The following is a 22721-nucleotide window of genomic DNA, read 5'->3' as shown; positions in this document are numbered from 1 at the left end:
CATCCATCTCTGAATGCCATGGGACTGCAGAGAAGTCTCACAATTCCTGCCTTGCCCCAAGGGGCCAAGCACCTTAAGTGAAGGGTTAGGAGAGGGGCTGAAGGTGAGGAGGTTAATGCACAGGAAAAGGGGCTTTATGTGTTATATTTTCATGAATGGGATTAGGGGCTACCTCTCATATTTCTGGGTTAGAGATTAAAAAAGATTTAGTGGGAGGGTTTGGTGTTCTTCTTGGGGTGTCATGCCTGTGGTTAGGGTATGGACTAGCCTTGTGATTTAAGGTTTTGTTTAGTTCTTCCAAGAATCTAGGCTTAAATAGAGCATTTAAATCTAGTGTTAAGGGTAGGGATAAAGGTAAGCAAGAGAGTAAGGGCAAGGGAAAGAGGCTACGGGCTGAGTTTTGGCTTCAGTGCATACTTTGAGGTCAGGCATAAGAGTAGTGGATTCCTGTCAGGGTGTGGAGTAGCATTTAAATTTAGGAATTAAGTTTACTGGTTGAAGCCGGTGTAGAGCCTCGTGTGACTATTTTAAGTCACAGTTACAACAGCATCAGCAAAAACCTGAACCTTCTGACCTCTACAAAATCCTTAATTTCTGCTGGCCAAGCCCCTATTCCCTCCTCGAAATGTCACATCTCTCCTGTCCTAGGTTTCTCCTGACCTTCCCATATCAGTCATCTTCTTAGGGGTATGTTGATGATGGCTTTCATGATCTCAGCGTATCCATCACACCTCTGCTGGCTACTCTATTTCTGAGAAAAGTGGCACTGAAGACATGATGGAAAAGGACACAAAAGTCCATCAGAGCACCCTGCACAATGTGCCCAGCAGCTCTGCACCTCCAGAAATGTGCTGTTCCTGCCTACAAGTTTTCTTTCCAGAATGGCTCCTAGGGATCCAGGGTAACTTTTCCCAGGCCCTCACTTCCCCAGGCCACACCACTCTTGCCTGCAGGCCCCACGTGTCTCTCCAACCCTCCCCTCTTCCCCTGCAGTAGTGGCACCTCGCCGCAGCAGGTTGGTGCATCTCCAGGCTTAGGGGTGTTTCCTGAGGGCCTGCCCCGTGTGGGGAGTGGCGGGGAGGAAGAGAGCAAGGTCAGCTCCTGGGGCATGGCTGAGCACAGCCCAGCCATCCCGCACCGCGGGCAGGCCCCTTCTCCCAGGCTGAGGCACACACGCAAGGTGGACACTTCTCCATCAGCCCAGCTTCGCGCAGGGCCCTTCAGCCCTGCCCCTGTCCTGGGACTCGCCTCCTCCTCCTCCACCCACAGACATACATCGTTTTCCATTTGGGGACTCAGGCAGCACTTTAAGGATCTGCTAAAGCCCTCAATTTCCATGTTTTTCATAGTCTTCACACAAGTCTTCCTCCTGCCATCCCCACTGCCTAGCCCTGCCTTCCAGGTGGAACTCAGTAACGTGGTGCTCAGCAATAAATAATGGGGTCATCTTTCCAAGAGAGGGTAGAAATTTCTCAGGGGCAGGCTGCAGAGATGATGAAGTATTGCGTCTTCATCAAGGCTTTAAATAAGGTCTCCCCAGTTATTATGCAGTCTTATGGGCCTTCACCTGCTGGCTCTTCACGGCCTCCCCTGGTGTTGCAGAGCCCTCCTTAGCCCCTGGACACCTCAGATTCGCTTTTCCCCCTAAAAGACTCTTCCTTGGATGGTCACTCATTTTAAGAGGTCCTAATCACTACCCACGGAGCACATTGTCCCTGCAGATCCCCTGACATCTCCTGCCAGCTCCAGATTCCTCTCCAGGCTGGAATCTGCCATCAGCCCCACTGCAGGGGGCACAGTCCCATGCAGATGAGTCCAAGACCAGTTGTCATCTGCTTGGGGAAGTGCCACCACAAATTGAGCTCTTGGTCCATCACTTTGTTCCTTCACAGACCGCCCTGGGACTTTCAGCCTGTGTCCTTCCCTCCATGAAGAACCCCAGAAAACAGAAGAGCAGGGAGCAACCCCTTGGCTCTATTCCTGATAGCACATATAGAAGAGGTGTCCAGGCTTCTGAGCAGCCCCTTTTGTTACTGTGGTGCTAGCCCGGAGGCCAGCTGTGACCCAGGGCTGCACAGTGCCTGCTGCTGCCTGCAGCCACAGGGATGTCACTGCAGAGACAACAGTACCGTCACCAATATACATGAGATCTGAGGGCTTATCCAAATAAAAGAGCACAGGGGAACACACTGGAGGCCAGAAGACAGCAGCAGCAAAAAGGCCATGTCCTGCTGCTGGCCATGGCCATGGCTCCAGGGAAGCAGCAGGGGCCCTGAGCCCCTCCTACATGCTGGAGCTGTTCCCCCAGATGCAGAGGAGATGGGAAGAGATGGCAGCTGAGACCAATGTAGTTCTGATGGTTTTTTTATTGTGTTTACCTACATGGCAAGCCTGCTTCTTTAGGTAATTAGATGATTGGGTCACTGTAAATGAAAAAAATAATCTGGGAGCAGGTAAAGGATAACATTATTTAAACAAAAACAAATAATTAGTAGAAGATATTTATAGAGGCATATAATAACAAAATTTTTCCTCACAGTTTCTGAAATCATAAGGGAACTCAAAGTCATTACTGATTCTGAAGAAGCATGTATCCAAAGAGTTTCCTTACTGCATCCTTGAGCTCCTGGTTCCTCATGTTGTAGATGAGGGGGTTCACTGCTGGAGGCACCACCGAGTACAGAAATGACAACACCAGGTCCAAAGATGGAGAGGAGATGGAGGGGGGCTTCAGGTAGGCAAACATGGCAGTGCTGACCATCAGGGAGACCACGGCCAGGTGAGGGAGGCACGTGGAAAAGGCTTTGTGCAGGCCCTGCTCAGAGGGCATCCTCAGCACGGCCCTGAAGATCTGCACATAGGACAACACAATGAAAACAAAACAGCCAAAGGCTAAAGAAACACTACACACAAGTGCCCCAACTTCCCTGAGGTAGGCATCTGAGCAGGAGAGCTTGAGGATCTGGGGGATCTCACAGAAGAACTGGTCCAAAGCATTGCCTTGGCAGAGGGGCAGGGAAAATGTAGTGGCCGTGTGCAGGACAGCATTGAGAAAGCCACTGCCCCAGGCAGCTGCTGCCATCTGGGCACAAGCTCTGCTGCCCACGAGGCTCCCGTAGTGCAAGGGCTTGCAGATGGCAACGTAGCGGTCGTAGGCCATGACGGTGAGAACATAAAATTCTGACACAATCAAGAAGAGAAACAGAAAGACCTGTGCAGCACACCCTTGATAGGAGATGGCCCTGGTGTCCCAGAGGGCATTGGCCATGGCTTTGGGGAGAGTGGTGGAGATGGATCCCAGGTCAAGGAGGGCGAGGTTGAGGAGGAAGAAGTACATGGGGGTGTGGAGGCGGTGGTCGCAGGCTACGGCAGTGAGGATGAGGCCGTTGCCCAGGAGGGCAGCCAGGTAGATTCCCAGGAAGAGCGCGAAGTGCAGGAGCTGCAGCTCCCGCGTGTCTGCGAATGCCAGCAGGAGGAACTCGCTCACAGAGCTGCTGTTGGCCATTTCCTGAATTTGGGCGCAGTTGTCTGTTGAACAGGAGAAGGCAGAAAAATGTTAAAACAGACTTCTCTGAGGAAAACCTATTGCAAGCCTTAGAGCACCCCCCACCCAAGCCTCTCTCTTTGCAGGAGAACCTTTCTGCATCTCTCCTGCTTGAGCTGCGGCTCGTGCTGGCTGAGAAGTGGCGCTGAGAGTGGCACTGGGAGCAGGGGCTGCTGTGGGCTCCAGAGGAGTCCTTCCTGCTGTGCAGCAGGAGGGAGGCAGGAACATGGGGGAAACTCAAGTTCAATCCACTGGTCATACCAGGAGATTTTCAGTGTTGCTTCAAGGAAAGTATCCAACGACTGTGTAGAACAAGGGGCATTTATTTGCTTTATGTTCTGGTAGCTACACCTGTAATGTTTAGGGAGAACCATCTATTTGGTGTTCCCATGAGAAGAAACTACCGAAAGCTGAGAGCAGAGAAGCCCCAGACCAAGTGCAGCTGGACAGAATCCTAACCTTGTCTTGCATGAGCAGGATCTCAGCTTTTCCCTCTTTGCCAGGGCTGCAGAGGCCTCACTCCAGCTGCCCACAGACAGCCATCCAGCAGCACGGACATGGCCTTAGCACAGAGGTGTCTCCTCCTTGGGGCACCTGGATAACACAAGGATGCCAGGAGAGAGCTGCATCCTGCTGGAGAGCAGCCTCCAGCCCAGAAGAACACCCCACAGACAGACATGAATATCTGCAAGCTGGCCTGTTCCACTATCCCATCTGCATCCCCTGCAGTGTCTGGAGGAGGATTGGTCACTCCAATCTTGGCTGACCATGGGCAGCTGGGTTATGACACCCCAAGGGGCTTCTGCCAGACTGCCTCACCTCGCAGTGCCATCCAGCAGGACTCTCAAAGCCTACTGCATTGCCCACTGCCCTCCCAGAAACAAGACCCAGCAGGAGACCCTTCCAGGACGTGCAGCTGCATGGCCCTGCAGCCAGAGACGTACCTTGTCAAGGGCTGTGCAGGTTTCTCCTGCAGGCAGCTCTCAGCATCCTCCCACTGCCAACTGCCTCCAAGCCCTCTCTCCTTCTCTCCTCTCCACGTGCCACCTGCGGTCAGAGCCCCCAGCCCTGCTGCGCTGTGCACAGGAGCTGTTCCTGGGCAGAGCTGTCTCTCTGCACCACGGCCCTCTTGCCACGAGCTCTCTCTGTCCCACGAGCCCAGCCCAGCTCAGCACCAGACGCCCAGCCCAAGGCATTGGAATCCCCCCTCGGGGGGCTTTGGGGAGGAGCCCACGAACCTCAGGCACTGAGAGACAATTGAAGACATCTCTCAACAAGTCCAAGTCAGAGGCAAGTTTCCTGCAGTGTCCCCCTGAGGGCCAGCACTGACACAGCCTCCCTTGGAGCTCGTTAGAGCAGAGCATTGGAGGCAGTGAGGACAAGGAGACAAAGGCACTGTGAAGGTGACCCTGATGTGTAGGAAAACTGGATGTGTTTCATCAAGCACAAGGGCCAGGCCTTGACCCCCAGCCCCTGGGAAGGGAGATCCTTTCCCTTCACACACCGCTCAGGGCTCTTCGTGGGGCAGGAGGAGATGGGGATGTGCATGGCCAAATGCAGGAGAATGGTACGAGCCCTGCCTGGTTCATGTGTGGGGGCGAGGAGGCAATGAGGCCCTGGTGCTTTACCGATAAGCTGTCTCCTCCTAGGCCTCAGTGGCAGAGACAACAGCCAGAGCCATGGGCACAAAGCCCTGGGTCCTGTTGGGACTCTCAGCCTTGTCACAGCCCTTGCTGCTCTCCACAACAGGCTGTCTTGGTGGACATGCTCCTTGTAAGGCAGCTCTGTAGGAAGCTGGCCTGGTTCCTGGGGAGCAGCACCACTGCTCGTATGGCATCCCTCGTGGTGCCCAGGCCCTCCTCCTCCTGGGCACTGCTCACTCAGCAGGGTCCCAGTCTGCCCTGATGTGTGGGGTTCCTCCTCCTCCATTGCACAACCTCATTCTTCCTGCGACTCTCAAGAGGTTTCTCTAGGCAAATTCATGCAGTTTCTCAATTTGCCCCTAGACAGATGCTCCATTCTGTCAGCTGTTAATGTCTGTATGCAAATGACTCACCGTCATTGTGCTATATTTGACAAGACAGCAGCATCAGGAGCTGCAGGGAAGTTTGGATAATACAGGAGTAACCACCTGAATGGAACTGCAGCACAGAGTCACAGAAGGGCAGGGGATGGAAGGCTGCCAGGCTCCACTTCTCTGTGCTTCCTTCTCATGCATGCTCTCATTTTGCCTGGAGCGGTGTCCTAAATGTTGTGAGGCTGTGCAAGGCAAAGTTAGAAGGGCTAAAGCTCTACTCTAGCTCAGTCTGGCTATTAGTTTCTAAGACAATAAAAAAGTTTTTATTAATAAATAAGAAAATGAAAAGGAAGATTAAGAAGTGTCTTCAACCTTTATTGGACGTGGGATGAAGCCTAGTGAGAGTGATGAGGAAAAGGCTGAGTTACTTAATGACTTCTTTGCCTCAGTCTTTATCGGCTGGACCATTTGTTCCCCTGGTACTCAGCCCCCAGAGCTGGTAGATAAGGACACCGAGAGGGCAATGGGGGGACACTTTTGCCCACTCCTTAACTCTCCCTTTCTACTTCACCTCCTCCTTCTCCTCCAGGATACTTACACTAGCTCTTCAAAGCTTTGAATATCCTTGGGATGGTCAAACCAGCATGTTCCTATTGTGATGTCTCCTGAATGTGTTTCAGGCTTTGTTTAACATTAACCAACTTATTAATAATGCCCTCCAGAGATCTGCCCCAAGGCAGGAGAGCTAAGAGTGGCAGGGATTGTGGGAGGATACGAGCAGGCACCTTGATCAGTGGGCACCTCCAGTGCTTTGGAACATCATTCCTGAACAAGTGCAGAATTCTAGAAAAAGGGTTGTCATCAGCCTGGCAATTCCAAAGAGACACAAATCACTGCAATGTGCAACTTGGCCTGTGCCTACTGAGCTGCAGTCAGTGCCACTCCAACCCTTGTGACAGGCCCCACAGCCGCTGCAACTCCTCTTAATGGCCTTGCAGCCACAGCAACTCCTACAATGGGCCGTGCAACCACTCCAAACCCCTGCAACAGGCCATGCAGCCTGAACAAGTCCTGTGATGGGCCCTGCAGCCCCAGCAACTCCTGCAACAGGCCCTGCAGCCACTCCAATGGCTGTGATGGGCTTCAGGGCTGGGCCAGAGAACCAACCTGTGCCACTATTGGTTACTCCTATATGCAAGAGAAAACAATGAATGTGAAAGTCAGGGTTTTTAAAAAGGAAAGAAACTCCTACCCAGACAAGAAAGGAGGAAGAAGATGTGGAATGTTACAGTAAAGCTGGGCCATCGTGGAAGCAGGAGGGCAAAGAGGAAGAGATCATAACAACATCAGTAACCACAGCATCTCTATTCCAGGGTGAGCTAGGAGATTTGTGGAAAGATTTCAGCCACCATCTACGTGAGCACATTGCCACCTGGCTGCTGGGAGAAAGGGGCTAATAGCCTGGAATTAGAGGGCAGGGATGCAAAGCAGCTGGGATCCCCCCTGTAGGGAAGGGGTGACTGACAAACAATTGGAAAATGGGCAGAAGGAACATACTCCTGTCAGGTGTGAAGGAAAGGTAACCCCTGAAGGAAGATCTTGTATGTCAACCAGGCAAGTGGACAACAGTGGAGTTGGGTATCTGGTGCCCGATGGAATTAGTCATGCTGGAGGTGATATATAAAAACCTAGCCAATGAACAACTATCCAAAGATCCTGATGAAGTAAAGTGTACATGACCCATGTGGTGGAAGTTTGTATAGAGTGCACCATCCTCATATGCCAACTCATTGGCAGAAATGACCTGGAAAGGCCAAGAGAAACCCAGAGTGGATGAATCAGCTAGCCAACACTGGCAGTATGAAGGAAGTCTCTCTTCTTCCTTATGGGCCTGCATTTTAGCTGTGGATAAACTTTCTCAAGAGGTCCAGGAAGAACAAGAGAATGCATCTTTCTCCCTACCTGTAGAAACCAATATGTAAGCTGCCAGGAGTAAGTAAAAGAAAGTTGCTCAAGAAAGAGAAATTAGTGGGTACACACCATGTGCCAACACGTGGTTCTGCCATGGAGAGGACATGAGAAAATGGGATGGAAAATCTACCTCCACCCTAGAGGCACGGATCCATGAATTGCAAGGAAATGCAATCACAAAAAGGGGTTCTTCTGAGAAAATTGCTGCTCCAGTTTCCATCAGGCAGTCCTCCAGACAGAGTAGTTATAAAATCATAGAATGGTTTGTGTTGGAAGGGACCTCAAAGATCTTCAAGTTTCAAACCCCCTGTCATAGGCAGGGTCACCACCCACTAGATCCGGTTGCTCAGGGCCTCATCTAACCTGATGAATGAATACTATGAGCAAGACTAGAGGCACCTGGCCTCCAGCCACGGGGAGGGTAGGGACAATGGGGTTTATTGGACTTTGAGAATTCCATGGCCTGGCACATGAGACCCACAGAAGATATAAGGCTCTAGTGGGTACCGGTGCACAGCATACCCTAAAAACCTGCTCCACTGTGGTACACCATGGGCTGCTGGGGACACAGCCTGCTTCACCATGGACCTCATCACGGGCCACAGGGGACTTCTGCTCCGGCTCCTGGAGCACCTCTCCCCCTCCTTCTTCACTGACCTTGGTGTCTGCAAGGCTGTTTCTCACTCATCTCTCTCTCCCAGATGCTATTCCACAGCAGATTTTCCCCTTACCTGGTTTTCCTCATCTGGTCCCTTCTACTTGGTGAAACACATCCAATTTTCCAACATATCACTGTCACTTTTCATTTCCTTTTTTTCCTTTCCACAAACATTTCCTTTGTCTCCTTGTCCTCACTGCTTCCAGTGTTCTAATAGAGCAGTGTTCTGCTCTAATGAGCTCAAAGAGAGGCAATGTCAGTGCTGGCCCTAGTCGGGCCTGGGCACCATGAGGGATGCCATACGAGCAGTGGTGCTGCTCACCACGAACCAGGCCAGCTTCCTACAGAGCTGCCTTACAAGGAGCATGGCCACCAAGAAAATCTGAGTTATCAGACCCAGCTTAGATCCTGTGAGATACCACACGGAAAAGGGTCTAGAGCCAGTAGGAAAAGAGGTACAGGTGTGGGAGTCCCTAGGACAGCCTGGTGTGGAGAGCAGCAAGGGCTGTGACAAGGCTGAGAGTCCCAAGAGTACCCAGGGCTTTGTGCCCATGGCTCTGGCTGTTGTCTCTGCCACTGAGGCCTACGAGGAGACAGCTTATCGGTAAAGCACCAGGGCCTCATTGCCTCCTCGCCCCCACCCATGAACCAGGCAGGGCTCATACCATTCTCCTGCACTTGGCCATGCACATCCCCATCTCCTCCTGCCCCACAAAGAGCCCTGAGCAGTGTGTGAAGGGAAAGGATCTCCCTTCCCAGGGGCCAGGGGACAAGGCCTGGTCCTTTATTTTGGTGACACACAACCAGTTTTCCTACACATCGGTGTCACCTTCACATTGCCTTTTTCTGCTTGTCCTCACTGCCTCCAATGCTCTGCTCTAACGAGCTCCAAGGGAGGCTGTGTCAGTGCTGGCCCTCAGGGGGACACTGCAGGAAACTTGCCTCTGACTTGGACTTGTTGAGAGATGTCTTCAATTGTCTCTCAGTGCCTGAGGTTCGTGGGCTCCTCAGCAAAGCCCCCCAAGGGGGGACTCCAATGCCTTGGGCTGGGCGTCTGATGCTGAGCTGGGCCGGGCTTGTGGGACAGAGAGAGCTCATGGCAAGAGGGCCCTGGTGCAGAGAGACAGCTGTGCCCAGGAGCAGCTCCTGTGCACAGCGCAGCAGGGCTGGGGGCTCTGACCGCAGCTGGCACGGGGACAGGAGAGGAGAGAGGGCTTGGAGGCAGTGAGGAGCGCAGCAACAGAGGGCAGCGTGTGGCAGGACAGATCTGCAGGCTCTTGGCACCGTGAGTCTCTGGCAGCAGGGCCATGCAGGTGGGGTTGCCAGAGGGGTCTTCTACAGCTGGCACATCCGATGCCTGACAGCATCTGTCGGGATGGGTCTGTCTCTCTGTTTCTCCAGCAAAGTGTAGAAGATGCTGTAGAGAATGGCATTTACAAGAGGAAATTTCCAGAGGAAGACTGAGGCTTGGTTTATCTGAAGGGAAAGGCTTTTTTGGTTTCTGTGCATTCAGATTTTTGCTGTGGAGGGGAATGTGAGTGAATTTGAGCACAGAGCTTGTGGGATGGAGTCTGTGAACATGGACAGGGAGGAGACGTGGGGACACAGAAGGGGCTCGCAGCATGGACACGGGCAGGCAGCAGGGACATGAGCAGGCAGTGAGAGGGAGCTGCTGCCAGAAAGGCTGTGTGAGGGAGGGCTCAGGCACCTCCCTGCCATCCCCTGCAGGGCAGGCGCCTTCCCTGGGACACCCCCTGCTCTCCTCTGCCACCAGCACAGCCTCTGCCCTCAAGCCCCCGCTGTCCCCAGCAGGAGCTGCCTCCTCTGCAGGCAGAGCTGCAGCACAGGAGGGTGTTCTGAGTGTCCGTCTGTCCCTCCCTGGCCTTGCCTCCCCTGGCAGCAGCACGCTGCCATTCCTCCTGGCTTCTCCACCTGGCCGTGCTGCTGCTGCTCTTGTTCCCAGGCTGCCTGGGGATGGGGGTTTCACCTGCCCATGGGGTGAGCCCTCGGGGTGCTTGGGGGAAGGGGAGTACGGGGACAGGGTGAGGGGTCTGGAGATGGGCACTTGGAGCCTGGATTCCTCTGCTCTTGGCAGCGTCCAGGTCTTTTCAGGTGCACTTCTGAGTTTAACTGTCTTGTAGATCAAAGAAATGCCAGCAGAAGGCAGCTGATAGCAGGACTGATGGACTTAGGGTCTAAACACTCTAAAGGACTCTGGGCTGTAAGGGTACAGTCCCTTTGTCTCTGAGGATCCACAGGGTCTTACTTGGAGTGCAGGAGAGATGCCAGGACTTCTGACGTAAAAGCAGCCTTCAGGTGTCTTGGGGCAGCTAGAATAAAAAATACAAAAATATATATAAAAATAAAAATCCCAACAGCACTCCTGATCAGTTGGTTTGAATGTGAGCCAAACTGGGGCAAAAGTCTTCGATATTAGGAGTAAAGTAAAGCTGAGATGACACCAAATTCCTCTCTATGTCTGGCTGTAGGACAGGACTGACTCTTCCATTGCCCACAGCAAAGTCTCCTGCTCCCAGGGACACCCTAAGGCAGGACCAAGTAGAACTCAGGAAAGGGACCTGCCATATGCCTGCCTGGATGTGGAATCATTTGGGGAGATTTAAATGAGAAATAGTGGGAGTTTTCCTCTGCTAAGTAGGATGTACATTATTAATGTCTTTCTATTCTTTGAGCAGAACCCAATGCGACTAAACAGCAGATGGCCAACAAAAGCTCCATCACCGAGTTCTTCCTGCTGGCATTCGCAGACACGCGGGAGCTGCAGCTCCTGCACTTCGGGCTCTTCCTGGGCATCTACCTGGCTGCCCTCCTGGGCAACGGCCTCATCCTCACCGCCGTAGCCTGCGACCACCGCCTCCACACCCCCATGTACTTCTTCCTCCTCAACCTCGCCCTCCTCGACCTGGGCTGCATCTCCACCACTCTGCCCAAAGCCATGGCCAATGTCCTCTGGGACACCAGGGCCATCTCCTATCAAGGGTGTGCTGCACAGGTCTTCTTTGCTGTCTTCTTGGTTGGAGCAGAGTTTTCCCTTCTCACCATCATGGCCTACGACCTCTACGTTGCCATCTGCAAGCCCCTGCACTATGGGAGCCTCCTGGGCAGCAGAGCTTGTGCCCAGATGGCAGCAGCTGCCTGGGGCAGTGGCTTTCTCTATTCTGTTCTGCACACGGCCACTACATTTTCCCTGCCCCTCTGCCAAGGCAATGCTGTGGACCAGTTCTTCTGTGAAATCCCCCAGATCCTCAAGCTCTCCTGCTCAGATGCCTACCTCAGGGAAGTTGGGGCACTTGTCTTTAGTGTTTCTTTAGCTTTTGGCTGTTTTGTTTTCATTGTTTTGTCCTATATTCAGATCTTCAGGGCCGTGCTGAGGATGCCCTCTGAGCAGCGCCGGCACAAAGCCTTTTCCACGTGCCTCCCTCACCTGGCCGTGGTCTCCCTGTTTGTCAGCACTGTCACATTTGCCTACCTGAAGCCCCCCTCCATCTCTTCCCCATCCCTGGACCTGCTGGTGGCAGTTCTGTATTCAGTGGTGCCTCCAGCCTTGAACCCCCTCATCTACAGCATGAGGAACAAGGAGCTCAATCATGTGCTCTGGAAATTGATGACTAGATGTGTTTCGGAAGCAATAAATTTCCATTCTACCTCTGCAGATGACTAATAATGTCAATGACTACAAGAACATCTAATATTATAGATATGATTATTTTTGTGTGTGTTTGTATATTTATGAGTGTTTTCGTTACAGGACTTTCTTTTTTTTAATAGAGCTAAAGTTGCCCATTAAAATGGTATGATTCATCTGATTTCTTTTACAGTATGTACCTGTCGAGTATAGCTCAGAGATGCTGTATATGAGGAGCCAGGCCCTCTGTGAATTGAAATAAAAGAAAGGAGCCTGCACTGCCTTCCTTGTGTGACGTCCTTCCTCTGAGAGCTGCTCTGGCTCTGCAGGGGCAGTGCCATGTGCAGGGCTGCAGAGGAAAAGAGTCCCATCCCAGCAGCACGGCCAGGGAGCACCAGCGCTTGGGGCATGCTGAGCTGCTCTCTTGCCACTCCCCCCTCTGGTGCTGAGCCCTGCTGGTGGGGTCAGGCCCGGCTGCTCCTGTAGCTTGGTGCCAGTGCTGCTGTGGGGCTGTGCTGGGACTGCAGGCAGGGACAGGCAGTGGGCACGGCAGTGGCACAGCCGGCCTGCGCTGCAGCACTTCCCTCCTAAGGGGGGATCTCCTCCAAGGTGGACTCACCACAGCTCAAGGGCTCAATCTGCTGTGAGCAGGCAGAGGAGAGCTCTGCAGCCCCAGGGCACGCAGCAGCCCCAGCCAAGGAGTCTGGCGAGAGATTTCACTGCAAGGTCCCTCCTGCCCTAGCACCTCCCAGAACCGGCACGGCACTGGCTCCTGTGTGTCAGAGAGGCTGGGAGCCCAGGAGCTGTGCCATGGGCTGGAAGGATCACAACCACATCACTTCTACCTGGGCAGATTCTGGGCCAAAAAGGGGGTGTTTTGTAGGTGTGGTATTATGAGCTCAGTGGTGCCTCAGAAGCTCCAAGTCCAGGAGGAAGCTAATGGCTGTTAAGTGGCCTGTGAGGTGACTTTTTTCTGAGGCAGCTGACAGGTCATCCCTTGACTCCTGGCTGGGATCTGTGCCTTTAGGCTCACATCTGCTGGTCTCCATGATAGGCCACCAGATGCGTCTGCTCTGCACACAGTTTGTGAGATCCTCTCTTCCTAAGTAGATGGTAGCCCCCATAGTGGAAGAGGTCATGAATACGGGTTGTCATGTCAGAGGTTTCAGCATTTGCCTGAACTCATCTTTCAGGGCTGCTTTTGTGGTGGGGCAGAGCTGCTGGGCACATTGTGCAGGGTGCTCCTACAGCCTTTGTGTGCTTCTCCATGCTGGCTTGGGAGCTGATTCTTTCTCAGGAGCAGAGTAGCCAACAGAGGGAAGACAGATACTCACGTATCTGTTCATGAAAGCCATCAGAAAGCTGCCCCTGAGAAGATGACTGATATGGGGAAGTCAGGGGAAGCCTGGCCAGGAGATGTGAGATTTGGGGGAGGGAAGAGGAGCTTGGCCAGCAGAAGCTAATGATTTTGGAGAGGTAAGGATGCTCAGGTAATGTCGATCCCACCATAAAGCTGACTTAAAGCAGTCATGTGAGGCCCTTAACCTATTTTAACCTGTAATATTAATTCCTAAATCTAAATGCCACTCCACACCCTGACAGGAATCCACTGCTCTAAGTTTTGACCACAATATCCATTGAAGCCAAAATTAGTCCATAATGTCATTTACATTACCTTTACTCTATTGCTCACCCTGATCCCTGCCCTTTACACTAGCATTTAAATGCTCTAATAAACTCTAGTATTCTTGCAGACCTAAATAAAACACTAAACCAAAGAGCTTGCCCATACCCTAACCACAGACCTGACACCCCAAGCCCAACACCAAACCCTCCCACTCAATATTTGCTTAACCTCTCACCCGGAAAGGTTCGCGGTAGTCCCTAATGCCATACATGAACAGCTAACATCCGAAACCTGTCCTCCTGTACATTAACATCGTCACCTTCAACCCCTCTCCTAACCCTTAACTTAAGGTGCTTGGCCCCTTGGAACAGGGCAGGAACAGTGAGGTTGCTGTGCAGTCACATGGCATTCAGAAATGAGTGTGAGGGGCCATGGATCTGATCAGCTTGTGGGCCACAAGGAGGAAATGGGTGGGAATGCTCTGCTGAGCTCAGCTCTGCCTCAGGATCTCCTGCCCCAGCAGGAGTGTTAGCGTAGCAACCACATAACCACCAAGTGATTATATGAAGGTGCTTTATTCAGCACTGGAAGCCGGGGCAGGTGCCCAAATCTGGCTTCAAGTCCCGTTACTTCCCAGCCATTATTTATACATTCAACATTACGTAAGGCATACATATTCATTACAGGTTGCAACATCAGCCTCGCATTCCATTCTAATTAGCTCTCCTCCCATTTGCACATGCGTGGTGCTCTCTGGTGGTCGTCCAGGTGGTCGTCCAGATGAAGTAAGGAGTCTTCCTCTCTGCTAAACTTTTCACCTTTCTCACTCGACGCATGCTCCCTCCGCTCCTTGGTTCTGCTTCAACTCATTTCAGCACTTCCAGGCCCTTATCCATGGTCAGGTTGTACCTGTTCCCTCCCAGGGTTCCCCTTCAAAGATTCATTTGACTGTTCAGTATACTCCCTAAGTTTCCCAGTATTTGATAATATACTCACTAAACTTCCCAGTATACATAAATTAATTGATAATGTAAGTACATTTGGCAATGCTTAATTATACTGTATGACCCATCACCTAAGAGACATTAATAAAACATCCATTCGATTCTCCCCAACACTAACAGGAGGAATGTGACTGGGGCAGGGACTGGGAGGTCACTTCTGTCTCTGCAGCTGATAGGGCAGCAGCAGGAACGTGTCACGCAAAGGGACTGTGAGGTCCCTTCTGTCTGGAGGTGGCAGGTCAGCCTTGGCTTCTCCCTGGGATGTGCACTTTGGGGCTGACATCTGCCAGTGGCCCTGCTAGGCCAGCAGAAGGCCCCTGCTTGGCATGCCGACTGTGGGATCCCCTCTGCCTCCATCCCCAGGAGGACCCAGAGAGAAAGAAGGCCCGCAGAGGGCTTGTCCTGTCCCTTCTGCTTGAGTCCAGGACTGGACAGCAGGAGGCCCAAGGCTTGGCTGTGTCTAGCCAAGAAGCTGCAAGGCCAGCAGCAGGCCCAGGCCTTGGAAGATGCTGCTGAGGTGACTTCTGTGTGCTTGGCTGACAGGCCGTAAGGAGCCTGATGGGTTGGGATGCCTCCTTCAGGAGTGGTTTCCACCCTGATGGAGCTTTCTTTGGTAGTAGGAATGAGCAGGAGAGAAAAAACTGCCACAAAATGCACCTTGAAAGGTTGGCACTGGCCACAAGGAGGAAGAAATGTCCCTCAAAGTGTAGTGCTGTGGTGTCAGAGGTCACCCAAAAATCAGACTCTAGCTTTGTGTTTCAAGGAACACCTGGTGACTGTTGACGAGATATTGGTGAAATGATGGAAATGCTGGGATGAGAGCAAGGTTGTGGACAGAGATGAGTGTCTGCAGACTTCAAGGAAATAGGGCACAGTGTGGAACAGCATAGGAAAGCCTGCAGAGGAGAAGGCAGAGGGTGCTGACAATAAGGGAAGGCCCCAACAGCCCTGACCTTTTTGTCCCTTTGCCTAGAGCTTCTGAGGAGATGAGATAGAGTCATTGCAATGGGGCCTCACTGCTTCCTTGATACCCTGTGCAGGGGTGGGGAGGTGTCCTAATGAAGTTCTTGTCGTGGCATCACACTGCCCACCACATCATACAGACCCCAAGAAGAGCCCTGAGCCAGACGTGGGGGTGCAGGATCTCCCCTCCCAGTGGCTGGAGTCAGGCCTTGGCCCTTCTGCTTCACCAAAACCAACCAAGACTTTTCTCAGCACAGTGCTTTGCCTGTCTGGAATCATGGCCTCCAATTATCTGCCCTAACAAGTCCCTGGGGAGGCTTTGTTAGTAAGAGCCCTCAGCGGAGCCAATTAATACTCCAAGTCACTTCAACTTTTCCTTCTGACTTTACTTTCTCAAGCAGTTGCATCATTCTCCTCTCAGTACCCAAGTTTCATTGACTCAGCACCAAAATACACCACGGAACTCATTAAAACAGAGAAAGTCCTAAGCAACCATATCTCTCCCATGATTTTCTTCAAGTCTTCAAGACTTGTGCAGCTAATTGGAGAGCTTTCATGGTGTAGTTAAGGAGGGAGATTTCAAAGAGAATCTACTCAAAATCATTCCTCATTTTAAAGGCTGAACTTTGTTGCATTTCAGTTTGGAGCATCATTTTCCCATAGATATTGGTCTAGTGTTACTCCTTTGAAGCCCTGCTTAGGTAGGAAGAGCAGGGTTTTTCCTATGTAAAACCAACAGGAATTCATGCTGCTATTTTCAAAATAAAATAAAACAAAGTTCAAGTTCCTCATTTTGTTGTGTCCAGTGAAGTTTACCTTCCCAAAAGTATGACTGTACATGATCTATTTTCCACTGATTAACAGGAAATTTAAAATAATTGTGTTAATATTAATCCATGTGTTGTGGTTTAACCCGGCTGGCAGCTAAACACCACACAGCCGTTCGCTCACCCTCCCCCCTCCCTCTCTGGGATGGGGGAGAGAAACGGGAAAGTGAAGCCGGTGAGTTGAGATAAAGACAGTTTATTAAGACCGGAATATAATAATAACAATAATAATAATAGTGATAATGATAATAGTATTAATAATAACAATGTGTAAGAAAACAAGTGATGCACAATGCAATTGCTCACCACCCGCTGACCGATGCCCAGCCTATCCCCGAGCAGCCGGCCCCCCACCCCAGCCAGCCACCCCTATATATTGTTTAGCATGACGTCAGATGGTATGGAATACCCCTTTGGCCAGTTTGGGTCAGCTGTCCTGGGTCTGTCCCCTCCCAGCTCCTGCTGCACCCCCAGCCTGCGCGCTGGCAGGACAGAGCGAGAAGCCGAAAAGTCCTTGGCCTGGTGTAAACACTGCTCTGCAACAATTAAAACATCAGCATGTTATCAGCACTCTTCTCATCCTAATCCAAAACATAGCACCCTACCAGCTACTAAGAGGAAAATTAACTCTGTCCTAACTGGAACCAGGACAGATATCCACCCCTTATTCCATACCATTTATGTCATGCTCAGGTTACACTCTTTCCAGTACATTCTAATTAATCACCATTTTCATCTATGATATATAGCAATCATGGTAGTGATGACATACAGTATTATATAATAATTAACATACTACAATTCAACTCATGGGCTATTCTCACCCAGTATCAAATCCCCTTGAGGTACACACCGGACCTCCCCATTCTTTTGCAGTACCCACCAAGTGCATCCAGGTCCCTGAGCAAAAGCAATTCCACGAATGGGTTTGCCTTTTCCTGAGGCAGGAGTAGCCCAGACTGTTTTACCCAACATGTTTCTTACGTGCACTACAGGAACTTTATCCCCTTCTACAGTGCGTAACAGGTTTGATTGGGCAGGTCCAGCTCGGCTGGCAGATCCCCTCGTATTGACTAACCAGGTGGCCTTTGCCAAATGTGTATCCCAATTTTTGAATGTCCCAGCACCCATTGCTTTCAGTGTAGTCTTCAACAGTCCATTGTATCGTTCAACTTTTCCAGAGGCTGGTGCATGATAGGGGATGTGATACACCCACTCAATACCATGTTCTTTGGCCCAAGTGTCTATAAGGTTGTTTCGGAAATGAGTTCCGTTGTCTGACTCAATTCTCTCTGGGGTGCCATGTCACCATAGGACTTGCTTTTCAAGGCCCAGGAGAGTGTTCCGGGTGGTGGCATGGGGCACAGGATATGTTTCCAGCCATCCGGTGGTTGCTTCCACCATTGTAAGTACGTGGTGCTTGCCGTTGCGGGTTTGAGGGAGTGTGATGTAATCAATCTGCCAGGCCTCTCCATATTTATATTTCAGCCATCGTCCTCCATACCAAAGAGGCTTGGACCGTTTGGCTTGCTTGATTGCAGCACATGTTTCACAATTATGAATAACCTGTGCTATAGTGTCCATGGTCAGGTCCACCCCTCAATCACGAGCCCATCTGTAGGTTGCATCTCTACCTTGATGGCCTGAGGTGTCATGGGCCCATCGGGCTATAAATAATTCACCTTTATGTTGCCAGTCCAGGTCCACCTGAGCCACTTCAATCTTAGCAGCCTGATCCACCTGCTGTTTGTTTTGATGTTCTTCAGTAGCCCGATTCTTGGGCACATGAGCATCAAAGGTACATGGCGTACCTTTACAACCAGGTTCTCTACCCGGGCAGCAATATCTTGCCACAATGCCGCAGCCCAGATGGGTTTGCCCCTGCGCTGCCAGTTGTTCTGCTTCCATTGCTGTAACCACCCCCACAGGGCATTTGCTACCATCCATGAATCAGTATAGAGATAGAGAACTGGCCACTTTTCTCGTTCAGCAATATCTAAAGCCAGCTGAATGGCTTTCACTTCTGCCAACTGACTCGATTCACCTTCTCCCTCAGCAGCTTCTGCAACTCGTCGTGTAGGACTCCATACAGCAGCTTTCCATCTCCGATGCTTTCCCACAATACGACAGGACCCGTCAGTGAACAAGGCATATTTCTTCTCATTTTCCGGTAGCTTGTTGTACAGTGGGGCTTCTTCAGCACGGACCACCTCCTCCTCTGATGATATCCCAAAGTATTTGCCTTCTGGCCAGTCCATAATCACTTCCAAGATTCCTGGGCGACTGGGGTTTCCTATTCGAGCCCGCTGAGTAATCAGTGCAACCCACTTGCTCCATGTAGCATCAGTTGCATGATGTGTAGAGGGGACCCTTCCTTTGAACATCCAGCCTAGTACCGGCAGTTGGGGTGCCAGGAGGAGCTGCGCTTCAGTACCGACCACTTCCGAAGCAGATCAAACTCCTTCATATGCTGCCAATATCTCCTTTTCAGTTGGAGTATAGCGGGCTTCAGATCCTCTGTATCCCCGACTCCAAAACCCCAGGGGTCGACCTCGAGTTTCCCCAGGTTCTTTCTGCCAGAGGCTCCAGGTGGGACCATTCTCCCCGGTTGCGGTGTAGAGCACATTCTTTACATCTGGTCCTGTTCGGACTGGCCCGAGGGCTACTGCATGAACTATTTCCTGCTTAATTTGTTCAAAGGCTTGTCGTTGCTCAGGGCCCCATTCAAAAGCATTCTTCTTACGGGTTACTTGGTAGAGAGGATTTACAATCAGACTGTAATTTGGAATGTGCATTCTCCAAAACCCCACGACACCTAGGAAAGTTTGTGTTTCTTTTTTGCTAGTTGGTGGAGACATAGCTGTTATTTTGTTGATCACATCCATTGGGATTTGACGACGTCCATCTTGCCATTTTATTCCTAAAAACTGGATCTCTCATGTAGGTCCTTTAACTTTATTCTGTTTTATGGCAAAACCGGCCTTCAGAAGGATTTGGACTATTTTCTTCCCTTTCTCGAAAACTTCCTCTGCAGTGTCACCCCACACAATGATGTCATCGATGTACTGCAGGTGTTCAGGAGCTTCCCCCTGCTCCAGCGCAGACTGGATCAGTCCATGGCAAATGGTAGGGCTGTGTTTCCACCCCTGGGGCAGCCGATTCCAAGTATATTGGACTCCCCTCCAAGTGAAAGCAAACTGTGGCCTGCACTGTGCTGCTAGAGGGATGGAGAAAAATGCATTAGCGATATCAGTTGTGGCATACCACTTGGCTGCCTTTGATTCCAGTTCATACTGGAGTTCTAGCATGTCCGGCACTGCAGCACTCAGTGGTGGCGTGACTTCGTTCAGGCCACGATAGTCCACTGTAGTCTCCACTCACCATTAGACTTTCGCACTGGCCATATAGGACTATTAAAAGGTGAATGAGTCTTGCTGATCACTCCTTGGCTCTCCAGTTGACGAATTAGCTTATGGATGGGACTCAGGGAGTCTCGGTTGGTGCGATATTGCCGCCGGTGCACAGTTGTGGTAGCGATCGGCACTTGCTGTTCTTCAACCCTCAGCAACCCCACAACACAAGGGTCCTCTGAGAGACCAGGCAAGGTAGACAACTGTTTAATGTCCTCTGTCTCTAAGGCAGCAATGCCAAAAGCCCAGCGGAACCCTTTTGGGTCCTTGAAATATCCTCTTCTAAGATAAGTCTATGCCAAGGATGCACGGAGCATCTGGGCCAGTCACAATACGGTGCTTTTGCCACTCATTCCCGATTAGACTCACTTCAGCCTCCAGTACAGTTAACTGCTGGGATCCCACCGTCACACCATAAATACAGATGGGCTCTGGCCCTTTATAGCTTAATGGCATTAGAGTACATTGTGCACCAGTGTCTACCAAAGCTTTATACTTCTGTGCGTCTGACGTGCCAGGCCATCGAATCCACACAGTCCAATAAACTCGATTGTCCCTTTCCTCCCCCTGGCTGGAGGCAGGGCCCCTCTAGTCCTGGTCAGAATCTTCGTTTCTGTGTTTAAAGGACTTCCTGCTGGAAGTTGGAGCCGCAAACTTTTCAGAGAACTCCTTTTTCCCAATTGTTTTCCTTTGCAATTCACGTACCCGTGCCTCTAGGGTCGCAGTAGATTTTCCATCCCATTTTCTCATGGCCTCTCCATGGTCACGGAGGTAAAACCACAGGGTGGCGCGGTGTGTGTGCCCACCACATTGTCTTCCTTGCATAGATGAACGTTTACCCCTAATAGCTGAGACACTGGTTTGTACAGGTGGGGAGGAAAATAATCTCTCTTCAAGTTGGTGGATCTTTTCAGAAAGTTTCTCCAAAGTATTCTCTTTTAGCTGGTGGACACTGGTTCGTTCAGGTGAAGGGGAAGATAATCTTTCTTCAAGTTGGTGGATCTTTTCAGAAAGTTTCTCCAAAGCGTTCTCTTTTAGCTGGTGGACACTGGTTCGTTCAGGTGGAGGGGAAGATAAATTCTCTTTAAGTTGGTGGACCTCTTCAGAGAGTTTCTCCACAGCTGAGACACAGGCCTGTAGGGAAGAGGAGAGATTTCCTTCGTACTGCCGGAGTATTTTAGTCACTTCATTCACTGTGGGTTCCTGATCCTCTTTCCAGGCTAGTATTGCCAATGAGCTGGCATATGATGATGGTGCACTCTGTACAAAGTTCCGCCACATGGGTAGTGTACACCGGACTGCATCTGGATCTGCGGATGTTTGTGCGTCGTCTAGGTCCTTATAAATTACTTCCCGTACGGCCAATTCCCTCAGGTACTGAATTCCCTTCTCCATGGTGGTCCATTTGCCTGGTAGACATACAAGTTCTTCCTTGAAGGGATACCTTTCCTGCACAGCTGACAGGAGACGCCTCCAGAGGCTGCGAGATCGTGCTCCATCTCCAATTGCTTTGTCAATGCATGCATCCCTAGCAAGGGATCCCAGCCGCCTGGCTTCCTTGCCCTCTAATTCCACATAATTGGCTCCCGTGTCCCAGCACCGGAGCAGCCAGGTGACAAGCTGCTCGCCTATACAGCGACCAAAATCTTTTCGCACATCTCGTAGCTCACGCTGGTATAGAGTCCGGGTAGTTACTGTTGACTTTTCAACATCCCCATCCTCATCTTCAGTCTCCTGCACCTTTGATGGCCCAGCCTCGTCTTCACTATGCCCAGACTTAGCAGAAGACTGTCTGCGTTCCAAACGACCTGAGCCTCTATACCATTTTTTCACCTTGTCTACAGGGGCAACTTGCACTGCTACAGCTCGTTTCTCTGACCCAGACACAGGGTCTGCCACAGGGGTCGGAATGCCCCAGGAAAGCCCTGAGCAGTGTGTGAAGGGAAAGGATCTCCCTTTCCAGGGGCTGGCGGTCAAGGCCTGGTCCTTGTGCTTGGTGAAACACATCCAACTTTTCCTACAAATCAGTGTGACCTTGACACTGCCTTTGTCTCCTTGTCCTCCCTGCCTCCAATGCTCTGCTCTAACGAGCTCCAAGGGAGGCTGTGTCAGGGCTGGCCCTCAGGGGGACACTGCAGGAAACTTGCCTCTGACTTGGACTTGTTGAGAGATGTCTTCAATTGTCTCTCAGTGCCTGAGGTTCGTGGGCTCCTCACCAAAGCCCGCCGAGGGGGGATTCCAATGCCTTGGTCTGGGCGTCTGGTGCTGAGCTGGGCCGGGCTCGTGGGACAGAGAGAGCTCGTGGCAAGAGGGCCGTGGTGCAGAGAGACAGCTGTGCCCAGGAGCAGCTCCTGTGCACAGCGCAGCAGGGCTGGGGGCTCTGACCGCAGGTGGCACGGGGAGAGGAGAGAAGGAGAGAGGGCTTGGAGGCAGTTGGCAGTGGGAGGATGCTGAGAGCTGCCTGCAGGAGAAATCTGCACAGCCCTTGACAAGGTATGTCTCTGGCAGCAGGGCCATGCAGGTGGGGTTGCTAGAGGGGTCTTCTACAGCTCGCACATCCGATGCCTGATAGCGTCTGTCGGGATAGTTGTCTCTCTGTTTCGCCAGCAAAGTGTAGAAGAAGCTGTAGAGAATGGCATTTATAAGAGGAAATTTTAAGAGTAAGACTGAGGCTTAGTTTATCTGAAGGGAAAGGCTTTTTTGGATTCTCTGCTTTCAGATTCCTGCAGTGGAGGGGAATCTGAGTAAATCTGAGTACACAGCTTGTGGGATGGATTCTGTGAGTGTAGACAGGGAGGAGACGTGAGGACACAGAAGCGGCTCGCAGCAGGGACACGGGCAGGCAGCAGGGACATGAGTAGGCGGTGAGAGGGAGCTGCTGCCAGAAATGCTGTGCGAGGGAGGGCTCAGGCACCTCCCTGGCATCCTCTGCAGGGCAGGCGCCTTCCCTGGGACACCCCCTGCTCTCCTCTGCCACCAGCACAGCCTCTGCCCTCAAGCCCCCGCTGTCCCCAGCAGGAGCTGCCTCCTCTGCAAGCAGAGCTGCAGCACAGG

General features: G+C 51.5%; 1 protein-coding gene and 1 pseudogene across 2 annotated transcripts; one reads left to right on the top strand and one right to left on the bottom strand.

Annotated features, from left to right (window-relative positions):
* Nucleotides 1-2330: 2330 nt before the first annotated feature.
* On the bottom strand, nucleotides 2331-3604 carry LOC310890659 (olfactory receptor 14C36-like). Its single transcript, XM_083852971.1, has one exon. It carries the CDS (start codon nucleotides 3503-3505, stop codon nucleotides 2570-2572), a length of 936 nt encoding a protein of 311 aa, XP_083709097.1. The 5' UTR covers nucleotides 3506-3604; the 3' UTR covers nucleotides 2331-2569.
* Nucleotides 3605-10566: 6962 nt separating this feature from the next.
* LOC310890523 (olfactory receptor 14C36-like) lies at nucleotides 10567-11843 on the top strand (annotated as a pseudogene). The gene has a single exon. The product of its transcript is annotated as an olfactory receptor 14C36-like (transcript).
* The last annotated feature ends 10878 nt before the right edge of the window (nucleotides 11844-22721 follow it).

This window comes from Anser anser, assembly GCF_964211835.1.
Source record: "Anser anser genome assembly, contig: HAP1_SCAFFOLD_32, whole genome shotgun sequence".
NCBI classification, from domain to species: domain Eukaryota; kingdom Metazoa; phylum Chordata; class Aves; order Anseriformes; family Anatidae; genus Anser; species Anser anser.
Note: the sequence above shows the minus strand (reverse complement) of the source record. Positions and strands in the feature narration are given on the sequence as shown.

Bases quoted from the DNA above. Each gene is read 5' to 3' on its own strand.
- LOC310890659 (XM_083852971.1), bottom strand. From the start codon at position 3,505: ATGGCCAACAGCAGCTCTGTGAGCGAGTTCCTCCTGCTGGCATTCGCA.